The sequence below is a fragment of the Glycine soja genome, chromosome 18 (genome assembly GCF_004193775.1).
Source record: "Glycine soja cultivar W05 chromosome 18, ASM419377v2, whole genome shotgun sequence".
NCBI classification, from domain to species: domain Eukaryota; kingdom Viridiplantae; phylum Streptophyta; class Magnoliopsida; order Fabales; family Fabaceae; genus Glycine; species Glycine soja.
In genome coordinates, this window is record NC_041019.1 from 36,345,335 (window position 1) to 36,371,865 (window position 26,531).

Here is a 26,531-nt window from a genome sequence, read left to right on the forward strand (position 1 = left end):
CACTCTGTTAGCATTTCAGAGCTCACAAATGTCTGCTTTTTTTTCCCTCCTTTTTGGGGTTTTTTTCTTCCTTAATATTCAACCGTTCACATTTTCGTAATTTTTGTCTAATGTGTTTTCTGTTTTTTTACCCTGATAATTTGACCATCATCTTTCATATTTTGACTTCATTCTATATTCTTATTGCTCCTTGATTGATGGTGATTCTGAGTGTAAACTGTGACTTATTTATCATGAATTTATTTAATTTTGGGTATATTATTTTTGAGTATTTGTATTTTGTATGTGCAGTATAAATTATTTAGTTTGTATTATAATATGAGAAAAAGAAATAGGCATTCTATATGGGCGTAAAAGTTTTTACTTGAAATAATTTTTCATTCACCTAAAAAAAAAAGAAATCATTCTTAATGAGTAATGAGTAGCCCCATTTCTGAAAAAATCACAAGTCCATGCTTATATGCCACTTGAGGTTTTAATAAAAATTGATTTTGCAGTATAAGTACATCGTCAATCTACTCACTGCCATCGTTAATGTACCACTTAGAATTGTCCTTCTACTCCAACATACATATAAATGAAAAAAATATATAAAATGCGGAATCTAATTAAATCAATTTTATTCAATAAAATCGTAAATCAGTCCACGTGGGTAATGTTCACATTCGCTTCACTGTTACCAAATAAAATTTCTTAGAAATATTTATGACTTAAAACAAGACTGTTCAAGTTTATCAAATAAAGTAAAATGACATGTTTGATACGTCATGCAATTAAAATAAAAAATCTTGTTCCAATGTTACATCCTATCAAAATATTGTGTCTCGGAGTCCTCCATCACAAGGTTTCTTAAAGTAATTCACCTAGTCATTTGCTCTCACAAACACAAGGTTTAAGATCATCACATGATCCAAACATAAACAACACATGAGGAGTGAATTATCACATTTTTAAACAGGTAGAGATAAACGAAGACACACACATATATAGTAAAAATATCACAAGCTTAACTTAACATAATTCACATCATTTTACCAATCATTGTGTAACATCACTTGTCCTAAGGATTTAATCACAAAATCATATTCTATACCTTCACATTAATCACATGTTCATAACAAAACATCTCAAGTAGAACACAACATCTCTCACACACAATTCATTACCCACCATCACGTAGCAAGTCACAATGATCATTAGACAGACGTTATGCAACATATATACTAAGACTGAATCCTATATTGAATGTGGTATCTTGTCAGTGAAAAATAACACTAGGACACCTAGGAGTACATAATAAAATACACCACACAATGGGTAAGCAGGTCACTCTTATCAAAAGAAATCATAAGGTGATCAATTAGGGTTATTCTGTTTAGCGTGAATGCTCTAACCATATGAGATCAACATAGATTTAAAGGAGCACTCAAACCGAGTGTATTTACCCTCAAGGCCTAGACTCTGAAGAATCCATTAGAGTCTCATTTTTCTGATTCAAGTCCAATCCCTAAAACTTTTACATGCAGCCACTGCACATGAATTATACAATACCTATGACTTCACACTTATTTTCAAACGTATTTAATATAATACATTACAATTTAACACCTCAGGTTCCTAACTTTGAATCCTACACTTTCCTTTTAACACCTCATGCATTGCTCTATAATTTAATAACTCTGGTTCCTAACTTGAAATCCTACACTTTTCTTTTAGCGACCGTGATTGTTTCTCTGATTACATGTTTCTGTGGCTTTCAGCGAAGTGACAACACACTCTAAATCAAAATTATGTACTTCTCAACACATCTTCCTGAACAGTGAATATAACTAGAGAGATAAATTTAGTTAATCTTTTAATAAAAGCTGTAATAAAATTGGAAATAAATCAGGCGTAAGATGCAGAGCTAAAAACAAGGCAGATTTCTTAACAAACTTAGTGCAATAAATCCTTATATAAATGCCTACCTACTAGGAAAGCCATAGCAAAAGCAGAAAAAAAAGCACACACTTAACATTTTTTTGTCGATTTGGGTTAAGAAAACGAAGAAAAATCAGATAAGTTTCTCACAATTTTGTCATCAGATTCTTCTAATAAATAATGACATGTTGATTTTTTTAATTAAAACTTTGAAACATATATCTAGTGAACCTGGTGAGTCCAAATAATCATTTCTCTAGCAACAAATGCTACAACTGTTTACAATGATCTTTTTCTTCAAATTACCCTCTAGAATCTCGTCCACAAGGCTCAAAATATTTTTTATTTATTTTGATCCGCCAAAGGAATATATATATATATATATATATATATATATATATATATATATATATATATATATATATATATAAAGAAGCTTGTATAAGGAATAACAACATAAATACAAGGTCGTGCACCAACAAGGAATAATGGACTCACACGGTTTCTGTGTATCTATACCAGCAGCACAAATACAGTTTAACCATGAAACCCAACCATCATCTGCTGTTGACCCTTCGTGCGTATATTTCTAAGTGTAAAGCAAATAAGCAAGCTATACAAAAAAGCCAACCCTTACCAACTCCTTCAACATTCACGTAAGTCCTGTATCATCATATCAATCGATCTCCTTTCCTTCACAAAGAGATCGAAACAATCATAACGTTAAACAATTCAAACAAGCCCTGGGATTCATCTCCCATTCACAATAAGAGAATTTTCTTCCTTTCCCTTTCGCATTAATCCATGCCCAAGCTCTATGTTTTGCCAGATCCCATGCGGCCACACAACACAGCTTCCCAATTCCCATTGGTCCCTCTAAAAATAACATTGCTTGTTTGGGAGGGTACCTGCAGCCCCATCCAATAGTAACATTTTCTCCCAACTGAATCAGACAACTCACAGAGAAAAAGCATATGCGACACCAATTATTTACCCAATATCCCATTTCAGCCACCAGGGCATTCGGATTACAAGAATTTGTGAATAACCTGCTATACTTGTCAGCCAAAGCCCAAAAACTGTATCACCATTCCGGTTGTCCAGCCAGAATTTAGCATCTCTACAACTCCCTAGCCTCCAATATTCTACGTTTGAAAGTTGGATCCTCGCCACCTCATACTTTTGCCAAATCTCTCCACCAAAGGGAGGCTTTCTTCACAACATCTGAATTTCCCAATCCCCTTTAGCCCCCATGCTTTGATTTAAAAACATTGCACCAAAGAATCCCGTCATGGTTTTAAATTGAGGTTGTGGTCTGCCAGAAAACCTTTACATTGCGAAAAAATGCGATTGATATGGCCGCAAGTATGGCTGTTCTCCGCTATTTAAAACCATGACTACCATCATCCTTAATTATTTTCCTCATTTTCATTTCGCAAGCAATTCCATGAACATTGCAACATCCTTTACTCCTAGTCCTCCCTTCTCTTTCTCAAGACAAATTTTTTTTCCATTTGATCCAAGAGATATGCTTTCCCTCCTCCACACCTTTACACCTTTACACAGAAACAAAGCTCAAAAGTTGATAGGTTAAAACCGCCCAGTAGCTTTCAACTAAGAGAAGTAACTCCAAGGACATGAATACGAGTGATTAACAACTATTTTGAAACGTACGTATAAATTGGATTAAAAGTAAACAGCCGTGAAAAGAGAGAACAAATTTTTAAATGTCATTAATTAGCACATATATTTAAATATGAGATGCAATTTTACTAAAATAGAGACTAAAAAAAGGAAGGAAAGTTGATTTTACAAAAATGTCCGCACATATACTTTATATATATATATATATATATATATAAAGATCTTCACGTGAAGCCAATATTTGTACTGATAAAATGTTGAAAGACTTGATCATGTACCGGATATTAATTTCATTGTCAATAATGGCTTGAAGACTTTGTAAATTGTTAAAGCCAACTCTGCCCGAGTGAACCCAGTGAATCAAAGATAATCAAGTTCTCTAGCAACAAATGGTTCAACTGTTTACAATGAACTTTTTTATTCAAGTTACATTCTGAGACTCTGAACTGATCCTCAAAGATCAAAAGTTGATTCTCTAAGGTGCAATTTGATGAAATAGGGATCTGACATCAGGGAGTTCCATCCTTTGCACACACACTTGAATTGGATCAAAGGTTTCACGGGAAGACGAGACAAGATTTCCTTGATGAGTTCGTCAAAGAGGAGTGGCGACCATGGTTTCTTCTCTGATCGCATGTTTCTGTGGTTTCTTCTCTGATCGCATGTTTCTGTGGTTTTCAGTGAAGAGTCCACATATATATGTCCCAATGTTGCTAGGGTTTAACCCTTCAATAAATGAATATATTTTATTTCAGAGATAAATTTATTTAATCTTTTAATAAAAGCTGTAATAAAATTGGAAATAAATCAGGCGGAAGATGCAGGAGATAAAAACAATGCTGATTTCTGGACAAATTTAGTGGAATAAATCCTAAGTTAAATATCAATATACTTTCACGCAAAAAGTCCATACATGTGTACATACATGTGTACATGTTTTTAATGTTTAACAATTCAGATGTTAATATGTTTTCTCATAACAATACTGCTATACGGTATGAAATTCTAAAGTACGAAAAACAAAAAAGATGATGCGTAATTATTTTATATAAATTAAATTATTTAAAGAAAAATAAATAAAACTTCAATAGATAAATCTTTTGTAATAAAATCCTGCTTACCGTGGTACCTATCTATATTACCCAAATCAAATAAACAAAAGCTAATAACAATTACTGCTGGTAAATGCTAAAATTTTCTTGTTTTGGTAGTGCCGCATATTGCCTCTTCAAAACTTTCAATTCTTTCAAATCTTTCTTTTGCAAATTTGAGGTCTGAGTCTAACTTTAATTTGCTTCTTAGTTGTTTAACATTTTGACAACATTTCACAAATGAAAGTTAGAACAATAATGATTTGATTTATTTTAGAATTTAAAGCTTTCTCTAGTTTATTATCATAAGACCCCACAAGAAAGCTTCCATGGTGACCCCTTCAAATTTCTCTAAACCCTGCCTAAGATGGTTTTTCCAAAAGTCGACTTAGAATCTATAGAATTAAAGATAATTTTTCTAATTACAATCTTAGAATTTAAAAAAAAAATAAAAAAACCTACAGTAATATCTTTTTATCAAATAAAAACTCACCATAATTGACTATAGAATTTACAAATCATATTTGATAAAAATCGTCTCTCTTCCGAACATGATGATATTTTGTTACTCAATAAAATTAATTTTAAATTCATGATTGATTTGGTGAAAAAAATCTTAAAACTTAAAAGAAAGTCACATTTTTTCCCTAATTATACCATGCAATAATATTAAAAAATTCAAATGAAATTTTAAATTAAATTATATATGAGGATTATTTTAATTTCTGATGATACGCTAATCTTAATTATTTTACTTTACCAGAACTTCTTAATATCAAAAATGTATTGATCTAATTTTTTAACATTGCTATTTTTCTTTGTAGGGGAAAACACACCCAACTCAATTTTTTTTGCTTTTGATGTCTACCCCAACCCAATTATGTGTGTTTAAGCTGTATTAGCAGTGTGATTTGTTATATTTGTTGAAAACTGGAAATTTCATTCTGTAATTGTCTGTTTGTGTACTGGGCTTGCTTTATTGCAGAAGCAAAGGAGACACTCTCTTGTTTTGTAATGGCCTTTTCTCTCACTCTGGTGTCTTACAGATGAAAATGTATGTTTCTACCATTTTTGTTTGTTTTCAAAATTAATACACTAATTTCAATTGAACCTTTCTCTTTTATATTGGGATATGATTGATGTTTAATAGCTTTGTCACAGCTTAGAGGGCAATGCTGGTGAACTCACAAATTTTGAGGTCCTTGATTTCTTACGAGCTAAAGGAGCTTCAAAGGATCCAACAAGAGTTATTGCCAAAGTAGCGCAGTCTGAATACAAGGTTAGATTTGATTTTTCTAATGAATGGGAATACTTGTAAGTTTTATTGGTAGATGAATGTTCTGTATATCTAGCAGGTTTATGATTATTTGGTTGACACTGCTGCCTCTGTTCAAACAAGAGAGAGCATCAATGAGTTCTTAACAAGTGTTAAATAGTACGACCTAGCAAAAGCTGAGGCTCTGAACATATTAAACATTGGGCCAGCTGCTGATTTTGAACTATACCCAGTAAGTATCAATATTTTGATTTTCCAATTTATGTTACACCTAAGCATTTAGTTAGAAGTTTTTAGCTCTGCAATTTTTTAGCTATGACCACATTGTGAACAAATTATTTAAATAAATACATATGATCCGTATGTCTATCAAATTGATATAATGTATCAAATTTTAAAATTCAAAATTCAAATTTAAATTGAGATAAACTAAATTTAAACAATAGGGAGAAATAAAAAACTTAAAAATAAATTAGTGTGACATACTTGAGACAGGAGAAGTTATCTAGCTTATCATGAAAGAGAGTGAGTAGTTCCTAATATTCTCTTGTTCAAGAGTGAATACTTTTATAAGGGTGAATTTATGCATCAAAATATAACATGTTGGTCCCCAATAAAATTTTAAAGTGAAGCTTCATCATCTTTGCATTCCAACATTGAAACGGTTGGGCTGGCCCATGCATTCCAGCTTTAATAGATGTACATGTCTGATATTATAAAGTTGGAAAGCCTACACTACCCCTCTAAATCTACCCCAAAGTAACTCTTTAATAAAAATATTTATTTTTTATTTTAATATCATTTGTTAATTAATAGTATTACAAATAGTTGCATTGTTTCATTGAACTTGATTTACATCATGGAGGAGGATAAAAGCAATGGATATATAAATTTAACCTACACTTCTTTTTAAGTTGTCAATTAATTAAAAATCCCTTTTTATATAGCTTTTAAAATATTTATTATTTCCTATTAAAAATATCTATTATTAAAATTAAAAAATTAATATTTATCATAATTTATGATTTAATAATAATAATAAAATATACTCCCAGTATATATACATATTATTTTCTATTACTTTTTTTTAATGCAAAGCTATATAAAAAGGCATAGATATTGTATTAGTTGGTACTTAGTATTTATATTGTTGTCTCACTTGACCAAATTTTATATATTGTTCACCAAACAAGTAAAGTAAATTATATCTTCCCATGCTATTGTTGGTTTGTATTCAATGTTCTATTTGTTCCAGCATATCACAAGTATAAAGTAAACTATATTGCTTAAAGGTTTTTGTGGCAAGTCACTTGCTTCTTTCCCTCGAGGTGAGTTTATTTTTGTTCCTGCATATCACAATCCTCATCATTTTGGAAACTATTTGTTCCAAGTGATCCCAGATTGGATCATTTCCTCCCTGCCCTTCAAGATGATGATAATTCATAATATGAGGATTTTTACATTGACGTTGTCTATGTTCTTTTTCTTTTTGCTCCCCATGATTGTAAGTATCCCGTCACTATTGACATTGTTATTCTGTAAATTGGACTGGATGTTTCTACTCTACAGCAGTTGGAGGATTGAGATGCTATGAGAATCCAAAGAATAAGATTACTGCAGTACCTGCCAAGGAAGAGCAAATCTGGGGTGCATTCTTCAAGGTAATGAGATGACATGAGTTGAAATATAATTACCGGTGCTGCTCTCAGTTCTCTTTGCAGAATATTCTTTTCATCTGTTTAGAACAAAGAATCAGTGATCAGTCCCAACAGTAATATAAGGTTAATGTCAGTTGAGACTGCATCAGGTACAAAGGGAAAATGTGAGGTCAAAGACAATAGAATAGGAGTTCACAAAAAGCCAACACATACAGCTAAATTTCACTAAACGGAAAGTGTAGTGTCCAAAATGAATGGGTTAGACTAATTTAAACTTAAATCTTCATATCACTTTTGAAGGTAATCTTAGAGCTTAAGAAGTTAGAGTTGAATATCCATTACGTAACTAGGATTGCCAGTTGCAACTAAATTTCACCGAGGTAATAACATTGTAAGTTCCTAAGAGCAAAATTATAATCTATGCAAGTTCGGTTAGGCTCTCAAGTGGTTGACAAGTCTCATTTAGGTGGTCTTTTTGGCCTTGGTTAACAAGAAAATCGAGTGTTAGGTACAAAAATTGGAAAGCTCGACTACACATAATAGTGGTATTATTTATTTGAATATTTGTTTATGCATTCATGGTTAGTTTGCTTATTTTGACCGTGTGACTCTCTCCATTTATGAACTTTGAGACTTATATCTTATTATATATTTTGTCTATTGGATGCGATGAACTATCAGGTGGAAGGGTCAGCAGTCCTTGCAGGCACAAAGTAAAAGATCCATTTTCAAATAGAGTTCCGTGTGATGAATTAATGGAGTAATGTGTTTATGTGCTTGTGACGGTAAGGCTTACATGCGAGGCCATGTAAATACCTTTAATGATAACTATGAGAAGAGTGCGACTGGTAGTAAAGTTTATCATGGTGTTCATTAGCTAGGATTTTCTTTGTTTCTCTTGTACAGTTGTGCTTTCTAATGTAGTAAAAGTTATGCTTTTGGCTTGAGATTCTCTAATATTGATTCTATGCAAAGTGTGTCCGTATATGATGATTGGTAAGCTTCCAGCTAGTAATAATTTAAGGAAAAATAGTACTTGGACACTCATGTTATAGCAAGGCAAGGTTGAGGAGGGCAGATTCCAATGCCAAGGTGCATCCCTAGTTACCAAACAGGTCATAGCCTTTCTAGTTAGGCTCTCAAATTGGCACCCTAGAATTGTCTTCTTATTAGAGGTGTTCATGTTAAACATATTTACCTACAGTTGAAGAAGATAGGTACATATTAAAGACATTTACCTAAAGTTAGGAGATGTAAGTAAAAGTTAATGACTTTTACCTACACACTATACATAGTAGTTAAAACCTATAGTGACAGACAATTAGTCGTCATTATACGCCTCCTCAAAGTTGACGGATGAAACGTCCGTAGGACAAAGTCTATCATACATTTACCTACGGAGTTTTTTATTTATAGTGATAGTTTTTGTCTGTAGGTATAGGTCATTTTTCTTGTAGTAAGGCAAAATAACAAATAACAAATGAGAAACCAAGGCATTAATGTACCCAAGGCATTAAAAATTACAAGATCATGTCATATTTTCTTTTTAGGCATTATAAGAATAATTTGTTCAATAGTGACCAAATTTTGCTATCTTTATAATTTCTTAGTCACTGTCTCTAGTCTATTGATTCTCTATTCAAGATCCATTAGCCCCTCAATAAATTGCTTTGATTCATTTTTCCCATTTCCATCTCCATAGTCTTCCTCCAAAGCCTCCATCTCTTGGGTCAACAGTGTCTTGAGAAAGATTTCCAAATTGAACAGTTTTCAAAGGAGAAAATTCAGGTGCAACATCAGCATCATTACCATTTGTATTTGTTTTTGATACATGAGGTATGCAATTTTTTAAAGTAATTTTGGGTATGCAGTTATTTTTCAATGCAATAGCTTTGGTGTCAGAGAATGCAATCACACAATCTGAAACTTCTTGATGCATTCCAAATTGCATAGCCACTCTCTATGTGGTAGGTACTTTTTTATAATACATTGTTGCAAACAAGCATCGAAATACTCATGCATATAACAACCAAAACTATTTTCATTTATCCAAATTACTCTCACATGGTAACCAAGTTTCCTTTTTTGGATTAAAAGACCTAAACTTACCAACAATTTGAACATGATTAAGGATGCCAAGGAAAATTTCCCCTAGTAGAGTCCGGGGAAAATCTCACACCGTCAATTTTCAATTGATTAAGCTTTTTCCACCTAAATAGCATAGGTTCTTCATTGGTAATTAGCCTAGGCTATGGTTGCTAATTTGTTAATCTCTCCCACACCCAAGTTTGGATCAAGTAGAAAAAGGGTGACCAAAGAGTTAACTACAATTCCAATTCTTCATTACCAGTCAAATAAACTATTGTTTTCTTAAATAGACCAAAATCATTTTATATGTTGGATAAAACTGTTGGTCACAAAGCTGATTCTCACCAGCAAGATGAACAACAATAAAGAAAACAAACTTTCTCACCAAGCCACTAGGAGAGAAGCCAATCATTGCCAAGCAAGTTGCAAGGGATGTTTCATGCTCAATTTCACTCCCACTATTGACAAAAATCCATCCATGCTAATGTTTATATAAACCCCACTCTTTTTACTCGTTGGAGATTGTTGTTGTCCCTACTCTTTTTACTCCTTGGAGATTGTTGTTGTCCTGTTCTATGTATCAATTTCTTCTTCACCTTCATCATTTCCTAGCTTTGAAATGGGGTCAAGACAGGATTACCAGCAGTTGCAAAACCCTCCAACACCATCACATCCTCCAAGGTGACATTTTTCTCACCCTAGGAGCACAAAAAGGTATTTGTCTAAGGACACAACTTCTCAACAACCCAAAACACATGTTTTCAACCCAAGTGCTTCATAGTAAAAAATGAAAACATGTGTTTTGGGGTTGTTGAGAAGTGGTGTCCTGAGACAAATACCTTTTTGTTACCCTAAGGTAAGAAAAAAAAAACACCTTGGAGGATGTGATGGTGTTGGAGAATTTTCCAATAGTTCATGATCCCGTCTTCACCCCATTTCAAAGCCAGGAAATGATAAAAGTGGAGAAGAAATTGATACATACAATAGGAAAACAAACTACAGGGCATAAAAAGGATGGGGTTTATACATTAGCAAGGGTGGATATTCATCGATAATGGGAATGAAATGGAGCATGAAACATTCCATGCAACTTGGTTGGCAGAGATTGATTTCTCTCCTAATGGCATGGTGAGCAAGTTTTTTTTCCTTGATGTAGATAATCAGCTTTGCGACCAATATTTTAAGCCAACATAAAAATAGTTTTTTTTTTGCTATATGCATGAGAGTTTCAATGCTAGTTGGCACACAAATGTATTACGCAAAAGTACCTATCACATAAAGAGTGGCAATGCAATTTAGAATGCATCAAGAAGTTTTAGATTGTGTGGCTACATTCTTTGGAACCAAAGGCATTGCATGGAAAAATTACTACATACCCATATCTAACGGGAATTTCTATTTTCCTGCTTGGATTTTTTGAGGGAGATGTCACCACGCGTTATGCAGGATGGTGGAAGCAGTCAATACTGTATCATCATCGTGATTTTGCAAAGAATATTACTCGGTGAAAGAGCAGTCTACGCAATGATGCTGGTGTTTCCACCTGAATTTTCTCCTTTGAAAACTATTTTATTTGGAAATCCTTCCCAAGACACCGTTGAACCACTGATGGAGGCTTTGGAGGAAGATTATAAAGATGGAAATGAGATAAATGAATCAAGGCAGTTTATTGGAGGAGTATTGGATCTTGAAAAGAGAATCAATAGACTAGATACATTGACTTAGAAATTAAATATAACAAAATTTTGTCATTGTTGAACAAATTATTAGCTTATAAACCAAATCTTTACCATTTGTTAATATGTTTTACTTATTTCTGATACTAGCATAATTAAATGACATGAATGTTCAAAAAATCAAACTACAATATGATCTTGTAGGATTTAGCAATATGTTTGTTTCTGTATGAAAGGTATGTATTTTTATAATATCTTACGACATCAACCTATGCTTCGACATGGTATGCGTGCACACATGCACGAACAAAATTTATCTATTATGTTAGTTGAAATTGGAGGTGATGACTCAACAAAAGTTAAGGAAAACCAAAGAAAACAGCTAGCGATGATAGTTTCCTTATTTCTCTATGTGCATAAGGGAAGAAAGGAAGGGGCACGGTTACAAAGAATCCGGTGATTTTCTGCATTCAAGGCCCTTGGTAAGAGTCACATGTCATGACTCTTGGTGAAGAGTCACATCTCATGTTTGTTGCGCATCTATTCATACTTTCACTTCATATGAGTGAACACAAAATCTCATGAAAGGATACAATCTTTAAATAATTTTGAAAATTTCACATAATCACCCACCATTTTAAAAATATATATGAACCAAATGGTTTTAGATTAAACATACTCAAGTTAGTGCACAAATCATGTTCATCAATTAATCATACAACTTAATGAACAAAATACCTCTCACCTTTTTTAACAAAACAACCAAATCCCATGATTCTGAAAATCACATGGTTTTAGATAAAAGTGAGTATTGGTTAAACAAATAAAACAACAACAAACATACAAATAGAGAATCAAGAAGATGAAAGTATAAAAAAATTGTTGATAGTACAAACTAAATATCTCTCACCACAAGCAACCAATAAACAAACCAAAGATTTAGATTTAAGAATTATGTATCCTGAATTGGCTCACAAAATTCCAACTCAATCCAATATTTAATGAAGTCGTAAATGCATTTTTACTATGGCTGCACGTGAAACTACATGAATAACAAAATCCCACTTCCTACTCTTAGAGAACTTTTTCAATGTACCTTCCTCCATTACTCACACCATTTGTTGAACATATGTACCTTTGGTATCATTTTACTACCTCGGTTGTTCAAGAGAAATCGGTTTGATCTTTTAGATGTTTCAAACTTTTTAAAGTCATTCCATAAGGAAGGAACTTTGTCAATGATTCAAGATAGAATAATTAACTTTCATCTACATCCATATTGTGTTTGTTCGTAGATATTAGGCATACATTCAATTTATGCACTTGTTTCATAAAAGGCCTACTATCAATCATCCAATAATTATAAAAATAATTGACAAGAAATTTCTTATTTGTTCCCATGACGTAGTTTAAAAAAAAGTGTCACACACGTACCTTTTAAGATGTGTCCCATTCAAATATAACCATCATACTTGTTTTCTAACGGGCTTTAGCAATGATCTCATCTTCCCTATTGGTTGGGATTGGGGTGTTGAAGACATACATACCTTTTTCAAGGTGTGATCATTGGAGACGCCACTTCAAAAATAAAGAAATACCTGTTAAATTGAGTGTGATGATAATGCAAGAAAAAACAAAAACCAAATTAAGAAAAGTGCAATTTTCCATGGTATGAATATAAAACACTAACCATTAGGCTCGACTCATCCCTAACAATATATGTAGATATTGGATGGAATATAGTGTACAAAGAATCTGGTGACTCCTTTATTTTTAGTGTACAAAGAATCTGGTGACTCATCCCTAACAATATATGTAGACGCCACTTCAAAAATAAAGAAATACCTGATAAATTGAGTGTGATGATATTGCAAGAAAGAACAAAAACCAAATTAAGAAAAGTGCAATTTTCCAAGGTATCCATATAAAACACTAACCATTAGGCTCGACTCATCCCTAACAATATATGTAGGTATTGGATGGAATATAGTGTACAAAGTATCAGGTTTGAATGGAGGACATTTTAAGAATAACCTTACTTTCTACTTGAGATTAGTAAAATTAAATGATTTCAACTAACTTTCTTAATTTATGGGAAGTAATTATTTTTGCTTATATATGAGACCAGAGAGAGTATTAATCTTTGACGTATATATATGTATATATATATATATATATATATATATATATATATATATATTCTATAATTCCTTCCAATTATGTGAATTTCAATTGGAAACTGCAAAAGTTTATGTCATGGTGTTATGTTATTTTGTGTCTACATATTTCTAACCTAATAAATATAATATAGATATCGATATAAGTAATTAAATTCATTAAAAAGGACTAACCTAATTTATGTATAATGTGCAACCATATCTACTCATCATTCAAAAGTAAATAGCACAATATATGAAGATCTTTTATCCCTACCAAAAGCAACAAGGAATTTTTTATGCAACTCAAAATTAATTTTCCTTCTAAATAAACTTTTACATTAAACTGAAAAAATTAAGTAGGAGAGAATGTCCATTAAAGAATCATTGGCAAAAGAATGTACTATACATATTAATCTATGAATGTTTAACACTGTAGATTTGTCAACAAAAACGTACTTTACAAGTTAATAGACTTAATTGTACATTTGATGTCTTTACTTTATCGGTTTTCTTAGGAATGTTCATAAACTGATTTTATCAAATAACTTTATGAATAAATCAAGCAAAAAACTGAAAATCAAATAAACCAAAAGTCGAACAAATTAAAATTTAATAAACCCATCTGTTTTGAATAAAATCAGATTTTGGATTTCATTTTAAAATTCAATCTAATCCCACCCAAACCAAATCTAAGAGCCCATACTCATGGAGGATAACCTCCCAAACCAAAATAGACATTAAAGAAAATAGAACCTCTCAATACCTTGAGAGATTTGAAGTCTTCTAGAGTTCAAGAAAATGCAAAACAAAATGGATTGATGAAAAACCCTTGTCTGCTAGAGCTTCCTCCTTGAATTTGATGTCCAAGGGACAAAATTTGAGTTGTAAAGGTGAGAACGTGACGTAGGATGACCATGAAGTTAGAGAGAGAACACCAGGCAAGAGATAAAAGCTGTCTTATCTCTCCTAAAACTCTAGAAGTGGCTGCGCATGAATGAGGACCAAGGGAGAGTGTTTACATTTCTTGTATTGTAACCCTACATCTTGGGGTTTTGGGCCGAGCCCCATTGGCCCATTAGGTTTTTGGGTCCAAATTTGTTTCATTAGGATTAATTAAAGTTTCATTATTCATCTTGCAAGAGACTTTAATCTTCTATCTTTCATTATATTCTACTCCTTCCCATTCCATTATAATTGTAATGTAAGAGAAAAAAAATAAAAATAATTGTCATTTTAGCTTTTTAATGTAACATTAATCAACTTTTTTTACTTATATTCTTAAAATATTAATGGTAGACAAAAAAAAATCAATAAATGAATTAATGATGACCTCTAGTTTCCTGATATATTAAAAAATTATTCTAGATTCCTATCGTTGGTTAAGTGATAACGTGTCTATTAGAAATTTTAAAATATAATTTCATGGGATTTGTGAAATCACCAATCTATATTTAAAAACTAAATTACAATTTCTAATAGTTAAAACTCACCTAAATCAATTAAAGATGAGTTTTTTGAATCCTAGAACCTTGTTGTGTCTCACCTCAATGCTTTTAGAAAAAAGATCAAATATATTAATAATTGGATGGGCAATAGACACAAGAAGTGCCATAGCACCAAGCCTTAGTGAGTTCAAACAAATGCAAAAGTAAAATAAATCCACAAAGTTACTCACCCATGGTACACCTTCATGAATCTGCCTCCCTTCCTAATATCCTGTATGCACCACCGAAGACATAGACCCACCTCTATGCTTAACACAATGTTGACCTCTCGTTCCCCTTTTTCAAAGTTTTAAAACGCTTCCCACTATCCTCGAACTCAGAAGTACAAATTTAATCTTTTTAGGCTGAATTAACGTTAATTGTTTTTCCATGTAGAACCACTAATCATCTTTCATCACAAGGATCTTGAAAATAAAATACATGTTTAGCTTGTTTTGAGACGGAGGGAGTAATCTATTATTAGTTAGCTTTAATTAAGACAATTAAGGTTAATTAAATTCTAGTTAACTAATTAATAATTAGAAACATTAATTATATTAGGTCTTTGTCTATTTAAATTATTTATATTAGGCCTACACTAATTAATTAGTTAATTTGGTGTTCAAAACTCTAATTTCTATGGTTTTGACTAAACTTGTTTCTTTTTACAAAATTGTCATAAATTGGTCGACTTACAACTCCTTACTTTGACTTTGGTTGACTGTTTTTGACATTTGGAGGGCTAAGCCTAAATCAAATCACTCTTAAAACCTTTACTTCAATTTCTAATTTATGAAACCTACTACCAAATCGACTCATCATCCAAAATTAAATAGTACATAGTATAAGAAGATCTTTTATCTATACCAAATAAAACATTAGTTATGATGGAATTCAAAATTTATTTACCTTCAATTTTTTATCTATGAAACCTTTACTTAAAACTAAAAAAGATAACATAGATTTGGCCAACTTTTTTTACCCTTCACATACACACACACACAAAAAAAAATGTTGTCCCTTTTATTGAATTTGTACCTATATATCTGGCTCAATCCTGTAGCTTCCTCCTTGAGAAGGTAGGTTGGATTCATGTTACTTTTTTATGAAACCCAACCCTAAACAACTTGGTCACAAACAAGTTGATTTTGATTAAGTGAATTGGTTCTGAACATCTAAATTTGTTTTAAACTTTTTAAAACTGAGGTTTTAAATAAGCACAAACTACAAATTATGAAAAATCACCTTGAAGCTAGTCACTTAGCTGGCGCATCATGAAAGTGTTATGGTGACATTGCTTAACAATTAAGTACTTAATCTCAATAAGTCAACAATGACATTCGAAGAAATCGAAATACGTTATGGAGGGGATGTCCTATAGTCAATGTGTGGAGGGCAATAGAAAGAATTGGAAACCTTAATCTGATGCTAAGTGTAGAGAATGAGAGAGAGAATGGGAACTTAGTAACTCATGAAAGACTTTGAAGTCTGAACAAGTTAGTGAATGTGTTATCACTAATATTTGAACTTTTAAATAAAAAATATATGTAAACATATAAACAACAATAGTAATTTTAAAGACATGTCACATCAATGGGTCTATGGGTTTGGTTCATGGGTTTAAAAATTAACACCCGTGAGCCAACCCATACTTGAATTAGTTTGAACAAGTTGGAGTTGACCACTAGGCAAGTGTACCTATACAAATAGTTAAAAATCTATGTAGAGTATCGTTACCACAACAACTTGTCTCAATGCCTAGAACTTTCAATTTATCCACTATTTAAATGAACAAAATTTCATTTGATTGATTTGAAATTAAAACTTGATTTTTTATCGACTAGATTAAACAATCTCTAAAAATAAAAAAGTTATATTTTTCATTAAATATGATTCAAATAGAGTATGAGAAAATTTATATTATTTAAACCATTATGACTCATGAAATACCCAAAACATCAATCTCATATAATAAAAGAGGTGTTCTATCCCAATTTCATAGTTCATGGTTAAGGAGACATCATTTCTTCTTGTCCCCAATTTCTTGGAAAAAATATTCTGAATTTTACAACTTACCACATATCCTTAGAAAGATAAATCATAAAATCTTGATACATATAAAGCAAGCCTCTTATAAAATTAATATATTAAAACAAATGCCTAGGTCATAACACATCAACCATCCAATTTCAATTCCAAATAAAATCATGACTTTCCAATCACAGTCTATTCTCACATCATTCAAATGCTTGGACTGGGCACAATAAACATTAAGAGTAAAAAAGTACACAATAAAATAGGATAGAACTTATCAATTGATGATGTTTTTCGGTCGACAATGGTCAAGGCTATTTTTGGTCGATGCCAAGGCCATTTTTTAGCTGACATATGCTTGGTTTTTTGGTCGACATCAAGTTAGGGTTTTGCCCAAAGCCATTTTATGGATATTTTTTTGTTCAAATAGGCTAGGTTTTCGGTCAATGTTAGTCATTGTTATTTTTATGCTGACATCAGCTAAGTTTGTTTTCTGTTGATGGCAGCTGAGAGTTTGTTCAACTGACGTAGGCCAAGCTTTTTCTCATCAACATTAGTAGGTGTTACTTTTTAACCGACGTCAATCAAAAAAATATCACCAGCCTATGTCGTCCAAGAAAGTCCAAGCCGGCGTTTGCCAAAAAATTGCCCCAACTGACATCCTATCAAAAATAGTCTCGATTGATGTCGATAAAAAAAAATTAATTGAAAATGACTTTCGAATCTTTCAAAAGTAAGTAAAACTTGGAAATTCCGCAGCACGGGATTAACTTAGGTCGAACTCAGAAATATGATTCAATATCATTCCTATGTTCATTCGCTTATAAATAGAAATGGGGAAATTTTTTTGAATAGTTGTATGCGACTATAAAGGAATGCGAAAGCACACAAAAACAGGGATGAAGAAAAAAAATAGAGCAACATTACAAGTGATGTTTAATAGCATCAATCCAATTTACCAAGTCACAAGATTGGCCTCCTAGAAGCCTTTTGACCATTAAAAGGTTCCTTTCTTCTTGGGAGTCAATTTCTTCACTAGATTCTTCCCCTTTTGCTTCTTCACTTTCACTAGAGGAAGGTGAAGTAGTAACCTCATCTTGGCTACTATAAATGTCTTGGCCCTTCATAATCATGGTTTTCTTTAGTTGCCAAACGGTCATGTAAAAGTTTCCATGAAAAAGTCAAGACTTTTTTCAGAGAGCTGCTTTTCCAAACAGACTTAAACGCAGTTTCATTTTAATCAACATTTATGAGATTCACACTAGTTCTAATATGATAGGCTGAGGCTACAAAAATTACTTGACAATTATATATGCTACAGTAAACACTTGAGAAAGCACACTTTTCTTTGTCTAATTGAACTAGCCACAACCTTTGCCTCAACTGTTCTAATAGTGCATCTTCCAAAAGAAAAAGCCAACATTTTGTAAATATATATGTATACCATGTTATGAAAAATAAAAAATCCTTTTCCTCATGACCATATCATATCCAAAATAGCATTTTGATGTTAAATTTTTATGTGAATTAAGCTTTTAAATCTTATAGGCTGGTTTAGTCTTTATCTTTTGATTTTAACATGTATTAAAAGGAATAGAGAGAGATGAATTTCATGATAATTTATGGAAATGAATGGAAGATAGTAGTTATTTCACACTTAAATTATAGGGATGCTGATTGTAATCAAGCATTTAATTTTTCTTGATGTCAAGAATCACAAACCTGAAGGTTAGGAAGTGAGTGCAGTAGGAGTAAACATTGATAATCACATGAATGAAGGCAGTGGCTGGATTAACTCAGCCTAACAATGCAAAGCCTATTGTTGATTCCAGTTTTTCCAAGGCTAAACTAGAAGATTCTTTGGACTCACAATTCAAACCGCCACAAGCTTCACAACTAGTTTCTTTCGTCACTATTTTATTCTTGTTTGGTTGCTCAAATTAAATGTATTGTTCTAATTTTTTAACATTGTTATTTTTCTTTGTAGGGGAAAGCACACCCAACTCAATTTTTTTTGCTTTTGATGTCCACCCCAACCCAATTATGTGTGTTTAAGCTGTATTAGCAGTGTGATTTGTTATATTTTGTGAAAACTGGGAATTTCATTCTGTAATTGTCTGTTTGTGTACAGGGCTGGCTTTATTGTAGAAGGAAAGGAGACACGCTTGTTTTGTAATTGCCTTTTCTCTCACTCTGGTGTCTTACAGATGAAAATGTATGTTTCTACCATTTTTCTTTGTTTTCAAAATTAATACACTAATTTCAATTGAACCTTTCTCTTTTATATTGGGATATGATTGATGTTTAATAGCTTTGTCACAGCTTAGAGCGCAATGCTGGTGCACTCACAAATTTTGAGGTCCTTGATTTCTTACGAGCTAAAGGAGCTTCAAAGGATCCAACAAGAGTTATTGCCAAAGTAGCGCAGTCTGAATACAAGGTTAGATTTGATTTTTCTAATAAATGGGAATATTTGTAAGTTTTATTGGTAGATGAATGTTCTGTATATCTAGCAGGTTTATGATTATTTGGTTGACACTGCTGCCTCTGTTCAAACAAGAGAGAGCATCAATGAGTTCTTGACAAGTGTTAAATAGTACGACCTGGCAAAAGCTGAGGCTCTGAACATATTAAACATTGGGCCAGCTGCTGATTTTAAACTATACCCAGTAAGTATCCATATTTTGATTTTCCAATTTATGTTACACCTAAGCATTTAGTTAGAAGTTTTTCGCTCTGCAATTTTTTAGCTATGACCACATTGCCAACAAATTATTTAAATAAATACATATGATCTGTATGTCTATCAAATTGATATAACGTATCAAATTTTAAAATTCAAAATTCAAATTTAAATTGAGATAGAAAAAATTTAAACAATAGGGAGAAATAAAAAACTTAAAAATAAATTAGTGTGACATACTTGAGACAGGAGAAGTTATCTAGCTTATCATGAAAGAGAGTGAGTAGTTCCTAATATTCTCTTGTTCAAGAGTGAATACTTTTATAAGGGTGAATTTATGCATCAAAATATAAAATGTTGGTCCCGAGTAAAATTTTAAAGTGAAGCTTCATCATCTTTGCATTCCAACATTGAAACGGTTGGGCTGGCCCATGCATTCCAGCTTTAATAGATGTACATGTGTGATATTATAAAGTTGGAAAGCCTACCCTACCCCTCTAAATCTACCCCAAAGTAACTTTTTGATAAAAATATTTATTTTTTATTTTAATATTATTTGTTAATTAATAGTATTACAAATAGTTGCATTGTTTCATTGAACTTGATTTACATCATGGAGGAGGATAAAAGCAATGCATATATAAATTTAACCTACACTTCTTTTTAAGTTGTCAATTAATTAAAAATCTCTTTTTATATAGCTTTTAAAATATTTATTATTTCCTATTAAAAATATCTATTATTAAAATTAAAAAATTAATATTTATCATAATTTATGATTTAATAATAATAATAAAATATACTCCTAGTATATATACATATTATTTTCTATTACTTTTTTAATGCAAAGCTATATAAAAAGGCATAGATATTGTATTAGTTGGTACTTAGTATTTATATTGCTGTCTCACTTGACCAAATTTTATATATTGTTCACCAAACAAGTAAAGTAAATTATATCTTCCCCTGCTATTGTTGGTTTGTATTTAATGTTCTGTTTGTTCCAGCATATCACAAGTAAAGTAAATTATATTGCTTAAAGGTTTTTGTGGCAAGTCACTTGCTTTCTTTCCCTCAAGGTGGGTTTCTTTTTGTTCCAGCATATCACAATCCTCAGCATTTTGGCAACTATTTGTTCCAAGTGATCCCACATTGGATCATTTCCTCCCTCCCCTTCAAGGTGATGATAATTCATAATATGAGGATTTTTACATTGACGTTGTCTATGTTCTGTTTCTTTTTGTTCCCCATGATTGTAAGTATTCCTTCACTATTGACATTGTTATTCTGTAAATTGCACAGGATGTTTCTGTTGGAAAAATAAAATAAAAAATGAAAGAAAATAAAATACGAAGAAGATGCACTGTCTTGAATTTAAATAACAGAATAACAGTAACAAAATAAATTTAATTGACAACACATAAATAATGCATTATATCATACAATGAGCACAATGAAAAATTAAATCAAGGGATAGAATTAAATAGCCTGGGTTGAAGCGCGTAAACGCTATCCTTAGAGAGAAAACGCCCCTACTGCATGGGTAAGAAATTCTGATTGCGCTCCTCGCCCAAGATACGACAACCCGTTGGTTCCGATCGTGTGCAGCGAAAGGATCCTTGAACCTTATGAACACCAATGCTCTTGCTCTCACAAAAATTAAGTTTTGTATAGGAAAAGAAAGAGATAAATTTTTGGCAGAAAGAAACCAGAGCTCTCAGTCTATCATTTCTAGAAAAGAGGAAAGAGATATATATAGGCATTTTGCAACAACAAAATATGACCGTTAGAAATATGACCGTTGGAAAACCAACCTACAGTTGTCACAACAAATATAACAAACTAGTTTGACTCATTAAAACAAAATCTTAAGAGAATCTAAAATAAATATTATTTTATAAAATAGAATTAATATATATTTATAAATTTTAAATTAAAACACAAATATTTACCAACATTCCCCCACATAATTTAAAATTTTAAAATATATTTTCTAAAAAATAATTTGTATAAAACATAAGAGTAAGAGCATGTGATATTGTATTTCGGTATAAGGAACCTTCCGGGTTTGAGCCTTATACCTAGTGTTTATGAACTTCCATCCGAGAAAAATGTAGTGACTTGATTGTCTTGAACTACATATTCTTTAACCGGACTTTAGTACACAACCCCTACAATATTGGCGTTCAATTAGGTTCTAATCAGTGGTAGCGCGTTACACGACCTTGCGCTTGTATCTTGTTTCGTGAGTGTCCTTTAGAGATTAGCCCATATCTCACAGTGGCGGCCCCACCACCACACTCACTAGGTGAATCCTCAAAGAGTGAGTTGTGACCCCTACCCCTACAATAATTGTCATCGGATTCATTAAGAGGTATTTTTTTTTTTACCAAAAATACAATATATAAATACCTCAACCTTAATATTGCCACAATTTATAATACACCTCGTCATAGGAATGAGAAACGGAACAGCTCCGCCAAATTTCATTTTTGGTGTACTTTAGTCAACAAAAAATTTCGTTGTTACCCGTTGAACTCCATTCATGGGATCACCAATCACACGGAGACGGGTGTCCATTGTTGTAACTAAATAATGGGCTTTAATCTCATTCCCCTCGACAACTCAAATACTTGTTGACATGTCAACCTTTTTGTAAGCGGATCCGCAATATTATTTTCTGACCTGACAAAGTCAAGAGAAATGACACCATGAGAAATCAAATTTCTGATAGACTTATATCTCACTCTTAAGTGTCTTCTTTTTTCATTAAAATTTTTGCTAGTAACTTTAGATATAGCAACTTGACTATCACAATGCATTGGAATTGGAGGTATAGGCTTATTCAACAATGGTAGATCACATAACAAATTTTTAAGAAACTCAGCCTCACTAGTAGCAGTATCTAAAGCAATAATTTCTGCTTCCATAGTAGAACGTGAAATAATAGTTTGTTTAGCAGATTTCCATGATACTGCACCACCAGCTAAAGTAAAAACATAACCACTTGTTGATTTTGTTTCATCAGAATCAGAAATCCAATTTGCATCACTAAACCCCTCAATTACTGCAGGAAAACATGTATAATGAATGCCATAATTGATGGTTCCTTTTAAGTATCTAAAAACTCTTTCTAATGCAATCCAATGAGAATGATCAGGATTATTAGTATACCTTCCTAATCTACCAACTGCATATGCAATGTCAGGCCTAGAGAAGTTTGTCAAATGCAACAAAGAACCGATAATTTGAGAATATTTATGTGAAGAAATTCCTTTACCCAAATTTTTCTTTATCTTGATGGATGAGTCATAAGGAGTAGAAACAGGTTTCACATCAAAATAATTAAACTTCTTCAACAGCTTTTCAACATAGTGTGATTGGGTTAAAATCATGCCATCATTTTTCTTTATAAGCTTAATACCCAAAATCACATCTACAGGACCAAGGTCCTTCATATCAAAATTTCTAGACAAGAAAGACATCACATCATTTATGAATTGCATATTACTACCAAATATCAATATCTCATCCACATACAAACATAAAATGACACACCCATTATCATCAAATTGTTTCACATACACACACTTATCAGTATTATTGATTTGAAAACCATACGAAAGAACAACTTGATCAAATTTTTCGTGCCATTGTTTTGGAGCTTGTTTCAAACCATATAAAGATTTAACAAGTTTGCAAACTTTCTTTTCCTTCCCCTGTTCTACAAAGCCTTCAGGTTGGCTCATATAAATTTCTTCTTCTAATTCACCATTTAAAAAGGCAGTTTTTACATCCATTTGATGAATTTCTAAATTAAAAAAACAAGCAAGTGCAATTAAGACCTTAATGGTAGTACCCAATCACAACAAGCCTTGCCTTAAATTTTTCTATAGATCCATCAGTTCTTAATTTCTTTCGAAAAACCCACTTACAACCTATACTTTTACAACCAGGGGGAAGATCAGTAAGAAACCAAGTTTTATTATTTTTAAGAGAACTCATTTCATCAATAATAGCTTCTTTCCAAAAAGGTGAATCAATAGACCTCGTGGCCTCACCATAAGTTTTAGGATCATCTTCAAGCAAAAAAGAGCAAAATTCAGAACCAAAATCCTTAACTTTTTTAGATCTTTTACTCCTCCTAGGTTCAAACACCATGTCCTTATTAGTATTACTACAAGTAGACAAATTAGAACAAGAAGTATCACAAACAAATTTAGACAATTTATTTTTCAAAGAAAGTAGCATCTCTAGATTCCATAATAGTACCATTAGAAATTTCAGACACTTCTGAATTAACTACCAAAAATCTATAAGTAGTACTATGCATAGAGTATCCAACAAAAACACAATCAACAGTTTTTGGTCCAATTTTCCTTTTCTTATTAATGGGAATGTTTACCTTTGCTAGACACCCCCACACTTTAAGATATTTCAGGTTTGGTTCTCTTTTTCTCCATAGCTCATAAGGGGTTTTTTCAAAATTTTTATAAGGCACTCTATTAAGAATATGACATGCAGAATACAAAGCTTCACCCCACATATTACTTGGTAAACCAGAACTTACAAGCATAGCATTCACCATATCAAGCAATGTACGATTCTTTCTTTCCGCAATACCATTAGATTGAGGAGCATACGGAGGTGTCACTTCATGAATAATACCATGCATTTCACAAAAATTAATCATGTCTAAAGATGTGTATTCTCCACCTCTATCGGAACGTAAAATTTTAATTTTTCTTTCTAATTGATTTTCTACTTCTGTTTTATATACTTTGAACTTATCAAACAATTCACTTTTGTGATTAACTAAATACACATAACAATATTTGGAGAAATCATCAATAAAAGTAATAAAATATCTCTTACCACCACGTGTTAACACATCATTACTATCACATACATCACTATGAACCAATTCAAGCAAGTTAGTTTCTTTTTCAATACATGTAGTAAAACTCTTTCTAGGTTGTTTTGCTTGAATACATGTTTCACATTTTTGTTTTAAATCAATGGAAGCCTTAGGAATAAGATTAAGAGACATCATTCTTTTGATAGAATTCAAATTCACATGTCCAAGTCTAGCATGCCATATATTAGAACATTCAACATTTGCAACAAAAGAAGAAATATTGGATATTTTATTAATAGAATGAGACATAAGATTTAACTTAAACAAACCATCACAAATGTAGCCTTTACCAATAAAATTACCATGTCTCGTAATAACAACTCTATTGGATTCAAAGACAACCTTGTACCCTTGTTGGACTAACAAAGAAGTACTTATTAAATTTTTCCTAATATCAGAAATATGATAGACACCATGTAAAACAATAAATTTTCCCGAAGATAGCTCTAGCTTCACTTGACCTTCTCCTAACACATGTGCCATACTCCCATTCCCCACGCTCACAGTACGTGTGCTTGATTCCTGATATAAAGAAAATAATTTTTTATCAGCACACACATGAACATTAGCCCCGGAGTCTATAAACCAATCATTTGAGTTAAAAACACAATTTAACTTAGGGCTAGTGACATGGTACCTGTTAGATGGGGAATCAGAGGCAGCACTGGTGGTAACAACATTAGCCTGCGGTTTAGGGAAAGACGTGGGCTGGCGATGACGTTGAAAACAATTATTAGCCAAATGATTAGCTCGCCCACAAACAAAGCAAAAAATTTCATTCCCCGAATTTTTATCCTTAGGCTTATTGTTGTTATTAAAAGCATTGTTCTTATTTTTAGAAAATGAAGGCTTTCTACCAAATTTATTTTTGTTAAACCCATGCCTTTTGAAGGACTTAGAGAAAGGTTTGCTAGAGCTCTCAACAAGATAGGCCTTAGAGTGAGAATCAGAATTTTGCAAGTGTTTTTGAGATGAACGATGTTTATCCTCAATGCGGAGACAGACAAGCAAATCATCAAAGGTAAAACTTTCATGTTTATGTTTCAAGCTTCGAGCAAAATCAGTCCACGAAGGAGGCAATTTTGATATCATGAAAGCCACAAGCATAATGTCAGGCAAAACGATTCCTTTCAATTTCATGTCATAAACAATGTTTTCAAATTCATGGATCTGATCTGAAATAGATTTTCCATCAATCATTTGAAACTCAATCATTTTTTCACAAGAGTAACGACTTAAACCTTTTTCAGCAGATCCATATTTCAATTCAAGTGCTTCCCATAACTCAACAGAAGTTTTGGTATGGCAAAAAATCTTATATATGTTATCAGCCAAAGCACTTAAAATGCGTCCATGACATAAAATATCTTTATCATAAACGTCATGCTTAATGGTTGCATCAGTTTGAACTATATCAGTAGAGGAAGTTGAAGTTTTTATTTCTCTTTTAGAAATCACAAAGTATAAACCCAATTCAGTAAGCCAGAATTTCATTTGTTGTTGCCAACAAAAAAAATTTTCACCCGTAAATTTTTCAGGCTTACTGGAAAGGGACTTAATCATATCCATGGCGGACATTTTGATAAAATAGGATGCTACTGCAAAAAGACTATGCAAGAAGAAAGTGAAAAAATAAAATTTTTCTCTCTAAGACTGTTGGAAAAATAAAATAAAAAATGAAAGAAAATAAAATACGAAGAAGATGCACAGTCTTGAATTAAATAACAGAATAACAGTAACAAAATAAATTTAATTGACAACACATAAATAATGCATTATATCATACAATGAGCACAATGAAAAATTAAATCAAGGGAAAGAATTACATAGCCTGGGTTGAAGCGCGTAAATGCTATCCTTAGAGAGAAAACGCCCCCACTACACGGGTAAGAAATTCTGA

At 32.1% G+C, this 26,531-nt stretch overlaps 1 protein-coding gene and 2 pseudogenes across 1 annotated transcript; 2 read left to right on the top strand and 1 right to left on the bottom strand.

The window, feature by feature from the left end:
* The first annotated feature begins 5,701 nt into the window (after positions 1-5,701).
* LOC114397199 lies at positions 5,702-19,178 on the top strand (annotated as a pseudogene).
* Positions 19,179-19,237: 59 nt separating this feature from the next.
* On the top strand, positions 19,238-20,753 carry LOC114397200 (annotated as a pseudogene).
* Positions 20,754-23,559: 2,806 nt separating this feature from the next.
* LOC114397201 lies at positions 23,560-26,275 on the bottom strand. The gene is made up of 2 exons (XM_028359306.1): positions 25,269-26,275; positions 23,560-23,890 (listed from the first exon to the last, which is right to left on the bottom strand). Exons 1-2 carry the CDS (start codon positions 26,207-26,209, stop codon positions 23,560-23,562), a joined length of 1,272 nt encoding a protein of 423 aa, XP_028215107.1. The 5' UTR covers positions 26,210-26,275.
* Positions 26,276-26,531: the final 256 nt, after the last annotated feature.